At 36.6% G+C, this 17,647-nt stretch overlaps 1 protein-coding gene across 2 annotated transcripts in view; it reads left to right on the top strand.

The window, feature by feature from the left end:
* The window catches only part of PIK3C3 (phosphatidylinositol 3-kinase catalytic subunit type 3), a 151,844-nt gene that overhangs the window by 84,046 nt on the left and 50,151 nt on the right, over positions 1–17,647 (top strand). Inside the window, exons 16-20 of one of the 2 annotated variants that reach the window (XR_016214052.1) lie at positions 5,104–5,235; positions 7,237–7,365; positions 7,945–8,014; positions 10,908–12,292; positions 12,678–12,982. Coding sequence is in view for 1 of the 2 variants with exons in the window: in XM_008261249.5 (XP_008259471.1) it covers positions 5,104–5,235; positions 7,237–7,365; positions 7,945–8,014; positions 10,908–10,972; positions 12,898–12,982 (481 nt within the window). In the remaining variant the exon portion in view is untranslated. The remainder of the gene's footprint in view (positions 1–5,103; positions 5,236–7,236; positions 7,366–7,944; positions 8,015–10,907; positions 12,293–12,677; positions 12,983–17,647) is intronic. The other variant, XM_008261249.5, reaches the window with a different exon arrangement.

Below are 17,647 nucleotides of genomic sequence, written 5' to 3'. Positions count from 1 at the left end.
GAAGGAAGGTGGAATCTGATATGGAGCTGGGACACAAACAAACATTTTGATAAGTGATATGGGTGTCCCAATTGGCACCTTAACTGCTGCCTAAAAAATCTTGCCCTGGTACTCAAATATTATGAGTCCTTATTTTATCTGGAGTACTTTGCTGGCTCTCATTTTAATTTTAGTATATAAGAGTATAATATATTTGATGTGGAACAGACCTCTGGAAATCATTTAGAAAGTTTTCAGATGGGGCAGGTTCTGTGATGTAGTGGGCAAAGCTGCCATCTGCAGTGCCAGCATCCCATATGGGCACAGGTTCTAGTCCCAGCTGCTCCACTTCCAATCCAGCTCTCTGCTATGACCTTAGAAAGCAGTGGAAGATGGCCCAGGTCCTTGGGCCCCTGCACCCACATAAGAGACCTGAAAGAAGCTCCTGGCTCCTGGCTTTGGATCGGCACAGCTCTGGCCATTTCTACCATTTGGGGAGTGAACTAGTGGATGGAAGACTTCCCTCTCTCTGCCTCCTTTCTCTGTATAACCTTGACTTTCAAACAAATAAATAAATAAATCTTAAAAAAATGTTTTCAGATAAAAAAGGTTTCAAAGTGACTTGTACAAGGTTGTGGAGCTGAAGCCAGGAGCTTCTTCTGGGTCTCCCACGTGGGTGCTGGGGCCCAAGGACTTGGCCCATCTTCTACTGCCTTCCCAGGCCATAGCAGAGAGCTGGATCAGAAGTGGAGCAGCCGTGACTAGAACCAGCACCCATATGGGAGACCAGTGCTTCAGGCCAGGGCTTTAACCTGCTATGCCACAGCACCAGCTCCTTATAGGTACTTTCAATATAACTTGAGTTTTTGTTCCTTCAACAGTTGAGGCCCTGATGTTTTTCTTTCAGCAGTGTCACATTTCAGCCAGCAGATGGTGCAAGGGCAGTGAAAAGAATTTCTGTGACTTTGCTACAGAACTAGTTCATAGCAGCTTTTATCTGATGTTTCATTTTCAACTTCTAAAAATTTAAATCAAAGCCTGTTAAACACGTTAGGACTAAGCTTTTATATAGTTCACAGAGCTTCTTAACATCAAACTGATGGGCAAATAAGCCCTTAATCCTCTTCTAATTTGGATTCTCTAATTTATGGCCTGTGTTACTCTGTGAAGACATTTCAGTCTCTCTGAGCTTACATTTCCATTCTTTGAAATAAGAATGTAACATTTGTCCAGCTGCCCTTACCAGGGTAATAGGGGAGATTAAATTAGAAAACATAATATTTTACGGATTGGGAATCAATACGTAAGACTTCATAGTGTTTTAGGACAAATTTTATTCTTGGCTAATTACATATTGTGGTGCTATTTGAATATTTTCTTCACTTTTAGATAGTTTTTAATTCTTTGATGATTGTGTCTTTGTTTCAAATAAATAAATCTTAAAAAAATGTTTTCAGATAAAAGAAAGTTTCAAAGTGAATTGTACAAGGTTGTGGAACTGGTTGTCAGTAACAACACTGGCTTTGCATCTCTTCGCTTGATCTTTCCTTCAGCTGTGAGGCTTCCTCTTGATGAGTAGTATAGATGACTACTGCTCTTCATGTGTCATTGTTTAAGATGAGTAGCTTAAGTGATATGAAGGGTGTCTGTCTTGGTGACCTTTGTAAAACAACACAAGTTCTCCAGACTTGTCAGAGGAAACTTAGAAGAGGAAAAGAAGAATTAAGCCACAAGTTCAGGGATCAAGCAAGGGATCAGTTCTGAAGAAATGTCAGTAGAGATATTTACAAGGACTAATGTTCACAAGATTAGAGAGGGAGGAAAAGGTTATAGATTAAAATGGTCTTTTTAACTTTTTTAAAGGTTGATTTATTTATTTGAAACACAAAGTTACAGAGGGAGAGAGAGAGAGAAAGAGAGAGAGAGAGAGAGAGAGAATATCTTCCATCCCCTGGATCACTCCCTAAATGGCTGCAATGGCTGGAGCGGAGCTGATCTGAAGGCAGCAGCCAGGAGCCAGGTGTTTCTTAGCAGAGTCTTCCACATGGGTGCAGGGGCCCAAGCACTTGGGCCATCTTCTGCTTTTATACACACAGATACATGAGAAATGCACTCTGGGACCATAGAGAAATGCAAAAATGGCTCCCTGCTGTCATTACTTGCATTATTACTAGAAATACTAAATGACTATAGTAAATTAAGCATTCCTAACCTGAAAACCCAAAATCAGCAATGTTGTGAAATCCAAAATTTTTGGACCTCTGACATAGTGCCACAAGTCTGATGGTTCAATGTATGCAAACTTTGAGAATAAAAGTATTGCATAAAATTGCCTATAGGACATGTAGATAAAGTATGTATAAAACATAAATGAATTTTGTTTTTAAAGTTTGGTTTCATCCCTAAAATTGTTCTATATGCATATATGCAAATATTCTAGAATCTGAAAAATTCTGAAATCTGAAACACTCTGGTTGCAAGCAGAGTACCAATAATTCAAAATCATATGTAGCACTTTTCAGTCTTTCATAATTAATTTGGGAGAGATATACATGTATCATAGTGGGTACAACAATTTTTAGATTCATAACTGTTTGATCCCTGAGTTAAATACTGAATGAAACAAATGTTGGCTTCATTTTAGGAAAAATTCTTTTTTTTAAAGATTTATTTATTTATTTGAAAGGCAGAGTTACAGAAAGAGGAACAGATTGGGGGTGGGGGGGGAGAGGTCTTCCATCCACTAGCTCACTCCCTAAAAGGCCACAAAGGCCAAGGCTGGGCCCATCAAAATCCAGGAGCTTCCAGATTTCCCACATGGATAGAGGGACCCAAGCACCTGGGCCATCCTCCACACCTTCTCAGGCACATAAGCAAGGGGCTGGGTTGTAAGGGGAGCAGCCAGGTTTCAAACCAGCACCCATATGGGATGCTGGCGTCATAGGTGGCAGCCTGACCCACTATGCTGTATCACTGGCTCTCAGAAAAATTATTTTAGAAGTCTCTGAATCTAGGTATTTGAGTTCTAATAAAAATGCTTTTTCCATAAACGTTTTAAAACAATTTTAAACAATTTTAAAACATTTTCTTTTTAATGCTATGAGTTATCTCTTTTCATTATGGGATTTTTTTAAAGGAATATTACTCATTTATTCTATGAACAAGAAATATGTATGGCATGCCTAATGAGCGCTTAACGCCTTTTTAGACTCTGGGGGACTATAAAAATCTCTTCCCTATGGTGCTTACATTGATGTTGGAGAAAAGAGAACACATTATATTTGAGTAAAATATAGAGGGTGCTGGAAAACATTGCTTGCTATGGAGAAAAACAAAGCAGCAATGGGTAAAGAGAGTGCTTACATCAAGTAGTATGGCAGTTCACTTCTCAATTTCATGATTGGTGAAGGCCACTCTGAGTACTTGTTCTTAAGCTGGTAAGGGAGCAAACTACCTTTCTAGAAGAGATTATTTCAGCCAGAGGGACTGCTAGTGCAAAGTCCCTGAGCTATGTATGGAATGTTTGAAAAATAGGAAGAAGCCCAGAGTGTGTTTGTGCTTAAGGGATGGAGGTACAGTAGTAGGAGATGAGGAGAGAGATCATTGGTAAATATGAGAGGTCTTCAAAAAGTTGATGAAAAATGTATATTACTTAAAAACTATGTATAAATTTCAAAATTTCTTGAACAAAAATAACATCTTATAATTCCCCATGATTTTTTTGAAGTGCCTATGTAAATGGTATGTGTCCTTGTAGGCCATTTTCAGCACTTTGAAGCACTGCAAAAGCTATTGGATGGCCTGAGCCGAGAGCAGTGTGATCTGCATTTTAGCAGCAGCACTCTAGATGCTTTTGATAGAGACTACAGGGGGCAAAGATTGAAGAGAGTAAGATCCCTCAGTCAGCTACTGCAGTAATCAAGATGAGAAGTAATGGTGAATAAGACCCTAGAGCATATAGTGGTAGAAGGTGTTGAAAAGTGACTGGATTTCTCACCCTTTTCTCATTAACTACTTGGTGGTTATTTTATCATTTCTCAGCATATCAACTAGGAATTGGTTAAGTTAGAATAACTTGAATGATTGACATGATTTCACATCAGTATATCTGACCATCCATTTAGTTAAAGGACTAGATTTATTGATTTTTTTAAGATAGTATATAGCAATTCATGCTAGTTTTCAGTTGATTTTAGCTTGAATTTTTCGTAATTCAGAAGGAGACTTGGAATGTTTTTGAAGGAACTTATTAATTTTATACTTTGAACTTCTGTTTGTCACTGATTCCAGAGTTGTGTTTTTTGATGCATATATTTTTCTGTTAACGTTATGATTGAAGCACTTTATGTCACTGAGATTGACAAGTCAAGTTTTTCCCTTCTAACAAACAAGCTCATCTGTTAAAAAGATTCAAGACTTTACAGGTTTCTCAAGAAACAGATTGCTCCTTTGAAATTGAATGAAGACCTTCTTCTAAACACCATAGATGTTGGAAAATGACTTAGATGTTTCACCATGATTTGAATTTTCCAGTTACTGTTAACTTGGTTCCATGTAATATGTATAAGAGCTGAAGAAAATGAATGATGATATCTTAGGAAAAGTTAGATCAAACAGACTTATTGAAAGAGATGATAGGGTTCAAGTTCCACCAAGTGAATTAAATTTCCCTTTTTAAACCCCAAAAATGCACTCGGCCACCATAAAGAAATTCTCACTTAATATTTGGTCATGCAAAATTAAGCTTCAAACGAAATTACAGTTTCTTTCTGTGGCTTCACAGACCCTAGGGAAACAGAAACTGAATCTTTAAGTTTAACTTGAATATATTCCTGATTGTTCCTCTGCTGCCATGAATGAAATGTATTCTGTGCCCTTCTTTTGAAAGTCTGGGTTTCTTAGTCAAGGGATTTTTTTTTAAGCCTGTTGCTGCTATCACTGAATTATTTATAAGTGATTGCTTTATTTTCATACTCTCTCCTTTATGTTAGTATTCATATACTTTTATGATGCTTTGCAAATATTGTCAAATTAATAGAATCAGGTCTTATGTGTTTACTGTGCGTTTTAAAGACTTTTTTTTCCATTCTAGCCTAACTAATGCTTTCTGATTTGTTCTCCTAGAATGAGAGACTACAGGCATTGCTTGGAGATAACGAAAAGATGAATTTGTCAGATGTGGAACTTATCCCGTTGCCTTTAGAACCCCAGGTGAAAATTAGAGGGATAATCCCTGAGACAGCTACACTATTTAAGGTAATTTTGATGGATCTTTAATGTATATGATTGGATTCTAGTTTAAGACTAGAACACAGACACTGTCTTTCAAAATGATTATTTTAAGGAAATATTTTTTCTTATATATTTATTTTTTAAGGTGTATTTATTTGAAAGAGAGAGAGGGAGAGACAGAGAGAGAGATCCTTCATCTGCTGGTTCACTTCCCAAATGGCTGTAACTCCCAGCCTGCCTAGACCAGGCCAAAGCCAGCAGCCAAGAGCTTCATCTGGGTCTCTTACGTGGGTGACAGGAGCCCAGGTACTTGGGCTGCCTTTCACTGCTTTTGCAGGCACATTATCAAGGAGCTGGATCAGAAGCCAAGTAGCCAGAACTTGAACTAGTGCCCATATGGGATGCTGGCATTGCAGGTCTGCTTCGACAGAACGCTGACCCCTCAGGGTATATTTCTAATTCTGATTCAATAAATGCCAGATGCAAAAAAACAGTGTCTTTCATTTATCAATTATTTTGATGTTTTTGTGTTGCCATTACATTTATTTAATGAAGTATGTAAAATATTTTATACCTCTGGGGTTTAGAAGTATTTAATTCTTTCAAGAAAATTGTTCATCAGAGCCTCTGTGCAAGATAATTTGTAAAAGATAAATTGTAAGGATTTTGTTATACATTCACTTCATAAGTTCAGATGGTTGGATAAGACTCCAATTAACCTTCTTTAAAAAAATAAAAACAGCATACCTGAATGTGGTATCTGTTCCTCTGATTACATTTGATGTAATTTCCTTTCAGTGATCAACAGCAATAGTGTCTCAGTCTGTTTCCCTCTCTTTTCTTTCTCTGTATCTCTCTCTTCCTTCCTCCCTCTCTCCTTCCTTGCCTACCTCCCTACCTCTGTCACACAGACCACTTATCTCTAAAGTAGTGGTGTCAGTATGACAATTTATGTGTGATTCTGTGTGATTCTCCCTTTCTAAAGAGGATTTGGTTTCTTTATTTTTTGTGGATTTAAACATTTATCTGGTGGTATAGGCTAAGGATGCTGCAGCGTAGCATGCCCTTATCCCAAACCAGAGGGACAGAATTCCACTTTCTGACCCAGCTTTCTGTTAATGAGTTTGGGAGAAACCAGATGATGGCTCAAGTACCTGAGTCCCTGCCACCCATGTGGGAGCCTGGATGGAATTTCCAGCTCATGGTTTTGGCCTGGTCTATCCCCAAATGTCACCAGCATTTGGAGAGTGAACCAGTAGATGAAAGGTTTCTCTCACACTGCTTCTTCTCTCCTTCACATTCTGCATTTCAGATAAGTTAATAAATGCTTAAAAAAATCTGATATAAAATTTTCATGTAAATAAGGAAAGGATTTTAGGGAATCTTTCTATTTTATTCCGAAATATATATATATATATATATATATATATATATATATATAAATACTTGAGTCTTCCTTCATTTTATAAATGAGGGATTTGAATATCGAAACCACAAGCCTACTGATAAAATTCCCATTAAAGCCAGACCTCTTCATGTTTCATCTGATACATTTTTATGCTTCCTGGTATCACCTTATTTACTTAGTATATCGCAATTTGTAACAATAATAATGGAACACAAATATAAAATATCTGTTTTGCATCAGGCATGACACCAGGCCCTTGATATGTCTGATGTCTGATTGCCTTGGCAACTCTGCAAAGAATGTGTTATCTTTGTTTTACAGATGAGGAAAACAAAGAAGATTATGAACAGGGTCATCCCACTGGTTACTGGCAGAATCTGGATTCATATGCATAACTTATTTCAGAGTTTATGCATTTTACCACTATGTAATCTTTAGAGTGATTGTTGGTTCGTTATTTTCCAAAGTACCCTAATATATCAGCAAACACCTTATTTCTTTAGGTCTTGTTTACCATTTTGTGGTTTAACTTATTTCTCAGCATTTCCTTCTGTGTGTAGTGAATCTTCAGGCATTATTTTACATGCAGTTTTGAAAACAATATTTTTATTTTACAGAGTGCCCTGATGCCTGCACAGTTGTTCTTTAAGACAGAAGATGGAGGCAAATATCCAGTTATATTTAAGCATGGAGATGATTTACGCCAAGATCAACTTATTCTTCAAATCATTTCACTTATGGATAAGGTAAAGATAGCCTTATATTGGATGCAGCACATGTATGGTTTAGTACATGTGCTATTTACAGAGAAAATTGTACTTGTCACAATCTCCACTTAATCTAAAACAAATGTAGTTAATTTTTTAATACTTTACAATGACTCTTGTGATGAATGTGACACTGTACTTGCTCCATAAAAATTTCTTTGAAAATTAAGTTCTCTAAGTGTCAGATTTAGTTATTTCTAGTAAGTTGTTAAATCTTTGCTTTTCTAATCCTATTCTGTCTTTGGCTTTTAATGGAACATCTTTGTCCTCATTCCCTTTATTTAGATTTCTAAAGTATTCTATATCCAGGAAGGACTGCATAAATCATAGGGAGAACCTTATTGAATACTGCTGATAGATATTTAGAAAAGTTAAAAAATTTGTCATGCTGTCATGTCTGTGCTTAATAAGTTTATTTTATGACCAAAGTTAAACAGTTTAGTTTAATTTAAGTTTACCTCCTAATCTGTATTACATTACTGATATAATATTTGTGCATAAAAGTTTTTCTTGGTGATATTTACATTTGCCTAATGCATTTTACCTTTTGATCAAAAGCTATTACGGAAAGAAAATTTGGATTTGAAACTGACACCATATAAAGTATTAGCCACTAGCACAAAACATGGTAAGTTTATTTTACATCATGATTTTTTTTACCCCATTGATTGCACTTTTCCTTTTAATTGAAAATTCTTAAGAATGTTAGAGATTGAACATATGTGTAGCACTGAAAACTGGTTGGGTTGACCTCTCTCCCTCATTTCTGTTCTTTCATCTCCCTTCCTTCTTCTTTCCCTTTCTTCTTGTATGCCCACCGTTCCTTCTGTCCTTCCTACTCCTAATATCATAAAACACCATATTTGGAATAAAAATTAACACCTTTATGATGTACTTTTAGGCATTCAAAGTGGTTACAGTTCATAGTGGTTCAAAGTAGTTACAGTTCTTGCATGGTATTATGTTCTGAATCATTCTTTTGAGCATTATTGTGACACAGAAATCTTTTCCACTTTCCTCTGCTGATAAACACAGTTCAGCAAATGATGATGTCAATTTATTTTTTTTAAATTTTGTTTTAGCGATTTTCAGAAACTTCCTGGAAAATGTGTACTATGAAGAAAAATACATGAATTTCAAAAAAAAATTTGCACCAAAATAAACTCAATTTCTTTTTTTTAAATATTTATTTATTTTACTTGAAAGTCACAGTTACGCAGAGAGAGAAGGAGAGGCAGAGAGAGAGACAGAGAAAGAGGTCTCCCATTCGCTGGTTCACTCCCCAAATGGCTGCAACAGCCGGAGCTGAGGCAATCGAAAGCCAGGAGCCAGGAGCCAGGAGCTTCTTCCGAGTCTCCCATGTGGGTGCAGGGGCCCAAGGACTTGGGCCATCTTCTACTGCCTTCCCAGGCCACAGCAGAGAGCTGGATGGGAAGTGGAGCAGCCGGAACTTGAACTGGCACCCATATGGGAGGCCGGCACTACAGGCGGCAGCTTTACCTGCTATGCCACAGTGCCGGCCCCTCAATTTACATTACATGTAAATTTACATTACTTTTGCCCACACATTTTTTTGAAGTATCTATGTATGTGTGTATATATAATATATATCTAGCATCTGAGTCTTTGTGAGGTTGACTAACTTACCTAAATTGGCTTCATATCTGTAGTTACTTTGCAGAGACAAATTTCAGGTTTTCAGCCTTTTCCTGGTCCCTCCAAAATCTTTTTGTTGGTTTAATTACTGTTCTAGTTTTCCTCCCAAATGATCTAAACACACACACACACACACACACACACACACACACACACACACTTTGTTTGTTATTTATTTACTTAATAGAAAGAGCTTCCATCCGTTGGTTAAATCGCCAAATGCTCAATGTTGGACCACGTTGAAGTAGGAGGCAGGAGAACTTAGTCAGAGGTAGGGACCCAATTACTGAAGCCCTCACCTGCTGCCTCCCAGAGTCTATGGCAGCAGGAAGCTGGAATGAAGAGTAGAGCTGCAGTTGAACCCAGCACTCTGATTCGGAATCTGGATGTTACCAAGAAACTGCTAGGCCAGATGTCTTCCCCCAGTATGGTTTTTTTTTTTAATTATTGGTGTATTATATAGAGAGAAAATGAGGGAAGGGGGAGAGGTAGGTAGGTCTTCTATCCGCTGATTCAATCTCCAATTGGCTGCAATGGCTGGGGCTGCGCCAGTCCGAAGCCAGGAGCCTCTTCTGGGTCTTCCACATGGGTGCAGAAGCCCAAGGACTTGGGCCATCTTCTGCTGCTTTCCCAGGCCATAGCAGAGAGCTGGACTGGAAGTGGAGCAGCCAGGTCTCAAGCTAGCACCCATATGGGATGCTGGTACTGCAGGCAGTGGCTTTACCCACTATGCCACAGTGTTAGCTCCCAGTATGGTGTTTTTCAAAACAGTAAATATGTTTTTTTAATATTTTTATAAATTTGGTTGCTAGCTTTCTTTTGCTCTTAGGACAAAGAACACATGATTAGCAATTATCTGATTCATCCTTTCTTCCATGTTTTTAACTATTAACTTTATTATCTGTGAAAATATATTGAGTGTCAGATGTCCTTTGGTTCCTAGTGTAACCAAGGTCTCTGTGCTTTTCAGACCCCCCTTTAAGACCCCCCCCTTACATTCATAGTATGTATCCCAATAAAACATGTAGACTTTAATATCTGTGGAAGCAGGGTCTAGCACCTATTTTTGCTTACTTGGTAAAGTTTGTGCAGCTTATGAGGAAAACAAATACCTGTTAATTAATGCAGACTATTCTGTGTTTGTAATGTAAAAATGCAACATTTTTACTCTGAAGTGATATGAAATCTCCTAATTTGCGTGTGACTTGTTACAATGCAAGGCTTACCAAAACCAAGTCATGATTGTATGTGATCCTGAAATATTGTTTTCTTCAAGTTTTTCATACATTTCTTTTATGCTTGTGTTGTTCTCAGATTTGCCAGAAAAAATCCTTTTTCTGATTCATATTTTCTTGCTTACTGTCTCCTTCCTCTTCTTTTGATATATGTCCCCTTCATATAATTTCCTGGAAATACGAGAAGATTGAGTAGACAAAAGAAGCCAGTGGGCGTACATATAGTTGTAGATTCAGGTGATTGTATTCCACCGTTTCAGATTCTGTAGTGTGATTTTCAGTTTGGGATATTTTTAATTGGCAAGTGTTATAAAACTATAGAAGGAAAAAACATTTGATGCTGTGTTTAAGAAGCTTACTCCATTACTTTGTATGTTTTTACTGTAGTAAATAGCTAGAAAATAGGCTAAAGAAATATAAAGTAGCCTAATTGAAAAATAAAGTTTCCTTATAGTTACCATGATATAAATGTCAATATAAACTTAACATAGTCTTCATAGACTTTTTAAAGTTGTTCAGATATGAAGTGTGTCCATTTAAAGATTAAGGTTATTCATTCTTAGGAGAACTTTTGTTTTTATTGCTTAACCGGTAACTGTGTTTAATGATGCACAAACATTTCTGTGTTAGGCTTCATGCAGTTTATCCAGTCAGTTCCTGTTGCTGAAGTTCTTGATACAGAAGGAAGCATTCAGGTACAGTGTCAATTTTAAAGACTTTTACAATTTATTTTCTTATAGAAAAGTCAGTCTTTGTAAAGAGTACATGGAAGTGAAATTGAAAGATGCCTTTTATCATCATCTTTTTCACTTTTTTTCTTTCATCAGAAGTAAATATTGTTGAAAATTTTCACATGTTCACACATGGGTAGTTGCTAATGAGGTTTCTGGAACAGTGTATGATGCATAAGGGACCAGGAATTAGTTGTGAACAAATTAAAAATGTGCTAGATCTTATGTTGCATTATATTTCAATGTGTAGAAATACTATAACTTAACCATTAATTGCTGAACATTCTGATTATTTTCTAATTTTAGTTATTCAGAATAGTGCTACAGTAATATATTTTTATTGTGCTTTTGTACAGTTGAACTTGTATTACTACTAGCTTTTTTCTACTCCATATTGGAAGAGGTAGCATGCTGAGTGAGTCTCCGTAGAGGAGAGACAGTGAACTAGGAGATGTATGCATAAATTTATTCAGACTTTCCCTGCATGTATTTTCCATGCTGATTCTGTTGTGTATCCTTCCACTGTAATATATCTTAGTTTTGATACAATCAAATGTTGCATCTGTGACTCCTTCTAGCAAATGAAACCTTTCAGTGGCCTAGGAACACTTAACATGCCTTTCAAGCCATAGTTTTTACATCCATAAAGTTTGGGTAATAATTAGTAGTGCCTATCCTCAAGCTGTTCTGAAGATGTCATGAAATGTATATAAAACCCTTACCCAGGTTCTAATTGAAGTCACTGCTAAATAATATTATTAATTATGTTCTATAATTAGACAACTAGACAATAATCATTCTTTGCCCTGTGTCTAATCTGTAAAATCGTTTAGCTATGTCATGGGGTATTATTATCTTCAGTTTTATGTGATAATTAAAATTGTTTTCCAAAATAGTTGCTCCCCTTGTGTTTCTTGTTGCTATACTTCTTTTCCTAATCTTGATATTGTCAAACTTCTAACTCTTGCTATTTCAATGCAGTTTTAATTTCCATTTCAGTGAATGGAAGCTCAAGCATTAAGAATGTATAGATAGTCTAATTGTTGTTTCTGTGAAGTGCTTGTTTATATCTTTTACCCATGTTCTTGTTGGGTTTTCTTGTATTTTTCTTAACCAATTTATAGGAGTTCTTTGTTTCTAATCTAAATATAGATTATTTGTCAAACACACAAGGTGTTCAAAATTTTGAAAACACAGAATAAACTTAAATAGTATATTAGTTACACTTTGAAATATAGGCTGTGTGTTTGCCTCTAATATTTCAATATAAAGGAATTAATCTAGGCCGGCGCCGCGGCTCACTAGGCTAATCCTCCGCCTAGCGGCGCCGGCACACCGGGTTCTAGTCCCGGTTGGGGCGCCGGATTCTGTCCCGGTTGCCCCTCTTCCAGGCCAGCTCTCTGCTGTGACCCGGGAGTGCAGTGGAGGATGGCCCAGGTGCTTGGGCCCTGCACCCCATGGGAGACCAGGAAAAGCACCTGGCTCCTGGCTCCTGCCATCGGATCAGCGCGGTGCGCCGGCCGCAGCGCGCCGGCCGCGGCAGCCATTGGAGGGTGAACCAACGGCAAAGGAAGACCTTTCTCTCTGTCTCTCTCTCTCACTGTCCACTCTGCCTGTCAAAAAAAAAAAAAAAAAACAAAACAAAAACAAAACAAAGGAATTAATCTAGTTGATAATGTGAAACTTGAAGAACACTACACATTAGATATACTTTTTTTTCCTGCAGTTTCCAGGCTCTTTGTCCATTGTAGTGTATTTCTTGTACTCCTGTGATTCTTTAGTTCATTCAACATCTCTCTTGTTTTGACTAAAAGCTTTACACTAGACACTTCCAAAGCACAGAATTTATTTGTATTGAATTGTTACATATATAATTAATATGTTTTCAGAACTTTTTTAGAAAATATGCACCAAGTGAGAATGGGCCCAACGGGATAAGTGCTGAGGTCATGGACACTTACGTTAAAAGCTGTGGTAAGTTTTCCAGGCTTATGTTCCATTCATGTGTTTTAATGAAAAAGCAAATTATCCTGATACTGCTATATTTATCTGCATTTAGAAGATGTTAAAATTTAAAAGCTCTATTATAAAAAGAGAAAAAGATTCAAGATTGTTGATAAAATCATTAATTCTTTGACATTATGGTGGTGACATGGTATACATTCATTTTAGTCTTTAATATATCTTTAAAATCGCTTAATATTTCATAATTACAAGTTATCTCGATTAAGGAAAGATTAAAAAGGCATTGAGAGTGAAATTGAGCTCTGCTTGGTATATAATATATCTGTTTTATAAATGTGGTATTTAGGTTTATGTCCATATTTATACATATGCTTACACAAGCAAAGCCTGGTACAGGGAGCAAGATAGGACTTTCTAGACATTTAACATCTATATTTAAGCTTCCATATTATTTTATGGTTTAGAAATTTCTTTCTTTTATACAGTAGTTTTTGTTCTTCCCAACAATCCTGTAAAAAACAGTCACAAGTCAGTATATTTTAAAGACTAAAGAACACTTAAGGTTTGAAGAGGTGTTTGCCTCTGGCTCTTACTCTGTTTCTCTCACATTGCTTGTCTGTTTTCCTCCAGCCTGTCTTCCTTTCTCCCATTTTGTTTTTCTTTTACTTTTTTCTCAGACTTACAAGTCTGTGTTTTCTGTGACTTAGTAAATTGACTGACTATGACACGAGTCACTCACATGACTGACGATGTATACTGCCTTTTCGCTAGGCAGGTCAATTAACTAGCCTGTACATGGCTTCTCTGTGGCTTGGATTTCTGAGTGCAAATTTTCTAAAAGACAGGAAGTAGAAAAAGTTGTTTTCTGACAGCCTGGACTGAGAAACTGTTATTCTATCACTTACGTCACATTTTCTTGGTCACAGAAGTCATAGAGCATTCCTGGATTCAAAGGTACAGGATGTAGTCAAACTTCTGACTGAAAAAGATATCAAAGAATGTGTGACCATCTTTACTCCAGTACACCTAGTTTTCAGTAATTACAAGTAATTACATGAGGTATTTTGCATGCCCTAAAATAATTATCTTTTGATGTTTTGCATAGCTTTCAGAATAGTTACTATAAGCTTTTTTAGGTCATACATCTGTTAAATAAAGGAATGCTTAAACTTTCCTTTTGAAACACATATATACAACTACTCTAAATATTCACTGAAATTTGAAAAATCCTGCTAATTTGGTAAAATTTTCAAAGTAGTATGTAGTAGGTATATGCTTAATTTCATAGCATAATATCTTTTACATAATGATCCAGTTTTCCCCAAGAGCTAATGAAAGTATGAATGGTGTTTTCATGTGGAAAAAATAGCAGTTTAAATTATCAGACGTGTTAGACAGTTAAATTCAAATTAGATCTTGCTCTTCTCTTTTTCCTACATTACGCACTTATTCATCCATTAGCTTCATGGATGGCAGGGCTTTTCCTTGTGTTGAATACCTCTGTTTTCAATATGTCTTGCTGTGTTATAAAATAATCTATTGTGTTTCTGTAAGTTTGGTAGCAGTGTCGGTAATGTTAGAGAATGACGGTTATTATTTGAATTTTTCGTTAGAGAATTCTGGTTCCTTTGAACCAGAATATGAATGTTGTAGATTATCATGAAGATCTTTGTGTAACTTTCAGTTTAGAAGACAGTATTTTAGATTTTTGGCAGGGTATAAATTAAGAAATTGGAAATAGTGTGGTAACATCTTTTCCACATCAAACAACGTTTGTGTATCAGGTCTGTATCTTACAAATAAATGTGGGATTATTGATTATTCTTGCAGACATATCTTCATTCGCATATGTAAAGGGAAATTATATTATTTAATGATCTATTTTTCTTTGTATTTTACTTATAGTTGTTTTAAAGCCAATTGCAAGATGTTGTGTATGTCACATGGGGTCAAAAAACTAATGATATTCTTTGACAAATATTGTTGGACAGGTATAGAATTTCCATTGTGTAATTAAAGAATAACTTCATTTTCTCTAAAATTTTTCTAATAAGTCCATGCTAGGCCATCTCTGATCATTATGAAATTTGTTAATCTCCTAAACATTTCTGATATTGCCTCCAATTTGTCTTCAGGATATGAAATCTTAGGCTAAAGTACCCTTCAAGAATTGACATTTTAAATTATTGAAACACTCTAAATGATCAACTCTGCCATTAAATTTAACCATATACAAGAGTGCTCCATAAAAGTTCATGTATTTCAAGATATTTTTGGCCCAGCCCTCACTGTTTCAGCCACTTGTAAGTGAATCAGCAGATGAAAGTGCTCTCTCTAACTCTGCCTTTCAAATAACTAAATAAATCTTTAAAACTGCTGTTGAACATTTAAATAAGTACTTTGTAGGGATAAACAACTCAAAAGAAGTTAATACTGATAAAATGATACTGCTTGAAATTTATAAAAAGCGCAAATAAGAATAAGTCTTTCTAACAATTCAGCTGCATTGATACACAATCTTGCTCTTTTTTGAAGCAGTAGAATTTTCAAGTCTCTTCATGTGCATAGTGTCAGTAATTTTATGCTTTTCACACATAATGAGTCACATTGAACTAGTATACTGAGTTTTAATGTGTTCTCAGTGTATTAAATGCCTCTTTTTAAATAATAAATTTATAGTCCTTCAGTAAGTCACTTAGTTTTGCAATGCGGAGCCTTTAGTATCTGTGGAATTGCATACTTTGCAACTGTTTTAGAGAAGTACTCTCAAGGTACAATCCATGGACCCTCAGCTTTGGCTTCACCTGGGCCTGTTTATGTTATGGAATCTCAGGCCATGCCCCTGATGTTTTAATCTGAATCTGCATTTTTAAGAAGATTCTCAGGTGATTCTTAATGTAATTCAAATACTAGATCAGGCTTCCCAAACTTTGGTATTTATTTGATAAAAGGCAGAGTTACAGAGATCTTCCATCCATTGGTTCACAGGAGCCAGGAGTTTCATCCTGGTTTCCCAAGTGGATCCAGGGGCTCAAGCACTTGGGCCACCAGCTGCTTTCCCAGCTTCATTAGCAGGGATCTAGTTCCAAAGCGGAGCAGCCAGCATGCCAGCACTGCAGGTGGTTACTTTACCCACTACACCACAGCACCACAAGCCCATCACAAGATCTTAAAGATTATTAGGAAGGGGCCTGCGCCATGGCTTGTGGGTAAAGCCACTGACTGCAACTCCACTGGTTCTAGTCCAACTGCTCCATTTCCCATTCAGCTCTCTGCTAGTGGCTTGGGAACGGCAGTAGAAGATGGCCTAAGTGCCTGTCCCCTGCACCGACCTGGGAGACCTGGAAGAAGTTCCTGTTCCTGTCTTGGCTGTTGTGGCCAGTTGGGGAGTGAACCAGCAAATGGAAGATCTCTTTCTGTCTCTCCCTCTCTCTCAATAACTCTTTCAAATAAATAAAATAATTTTTTTTTTCAAGATGACCTTGTGGCCATTGCCACTAGGAAATTCTGTTTCAGTTGTGCTGAGGTGAGGCTTAATAGTTTACCTGTTTAACAAGCTCCCAGTTGATAGTGACATAGTCAGATTGTGGATCTTGTTGATAATCGAATAATTTTTATATAATTATTATTCATGTATAATAATACATTAATCAAAGGTTTTTTTCCCAAGACTTTGCAGATGGTAAATATTTTAGCTTTTCACTATAGGCGGTCTTTATTGTAACTAGTCAACCTTGCCATGGTAGTGCTTAAGACAATAAACTTTACCTGAACAGAGGGGAAGCAGATTCTGCCTTCAAGTTCAGATTGCTCTCCTTCATGTAGGTACTCTTCAAGTCCCCCCAGAGGACTACTAAATGTGATAGCAGTTGTACTCAGCTGCAATTAACATAATATATCTATAGTGATTTAAATACATTCAGAGTATTTTTTGTTTCTGTACCAGGACCAGATAGATGTAAAGGATTACTATGTTTAAACTGTTTAAGGAGGTTAAAACCAACAGGAGATCTGTCTGATTCTCTTGGCCTTTTGCTTGTGGTCCCAAATCACTGCCACAACTGCAGTGATCATGTTTGCAGCCTAGCCAAGAAGGAGAAGAGGTAAGAGGTTTGAAGAGCTAACCTCCCTGCTGAGTCAGCACTCTATTTCACAGTGTTCTCCAGGCAACTATATTTGGTGGACACACAGCTGAGGCCAGTAACCTTCGTTGGACATTCTGATAATTCCTGGAGCATGAGTTTAGTCATTTGAGGCAGTGTTACAATACTTAACTGGCTTCATTAAAAGGGTTAGAGATAATGAATTTAATATGCCTTTCTAGTACCCCAGCCTCGGTATATTGTAACTTTGCTTATTAATTAACAATTAATAACTTGTCCAGTGATGATACTATTGCTTAAATCATTTTTTGACTTCTGAAATGGCCTTCAGAACCTGAGTCAAATGAACCTTAATATTTATTGAATTTTATGAGGCTCAATTTGTCCATTAACAGTCCAGTTTTATTGTTACATATGGGATGAAATTAGCATGTTTTATATAAATACTGTCATATATTTGAGTGTTTGCAAGTTGTTCTACCTGTCAGGTTACTAGTGGGAGGATTAGAAATAATGGGAAAAAATAGGCTACAATAATTTGTTTTAATAAATGGGAGGTTTCCAGACTTTT

Source organism: Oryctolagus cuniculus, chromosome 10, assembly GCF_051225735.1.
Source record: "Oryctolagus cuniculus isolate XC-2025 breed Fujian yellow rabbit chromosome 10, ASM5122573v1, whole genome shotgun sequence".
NCBI classification, from domain to species: Eukaryota; Metazoa; Chordata; class Mammalia; order Lagomorpha; family Leporidae; genus Oryctolagus; species Oryctolagus cuniculus.
Note: the sequence above shows the minus strand (reverse complement) of the source record. Positions and strands in the feature narration are given on the sequence as shown.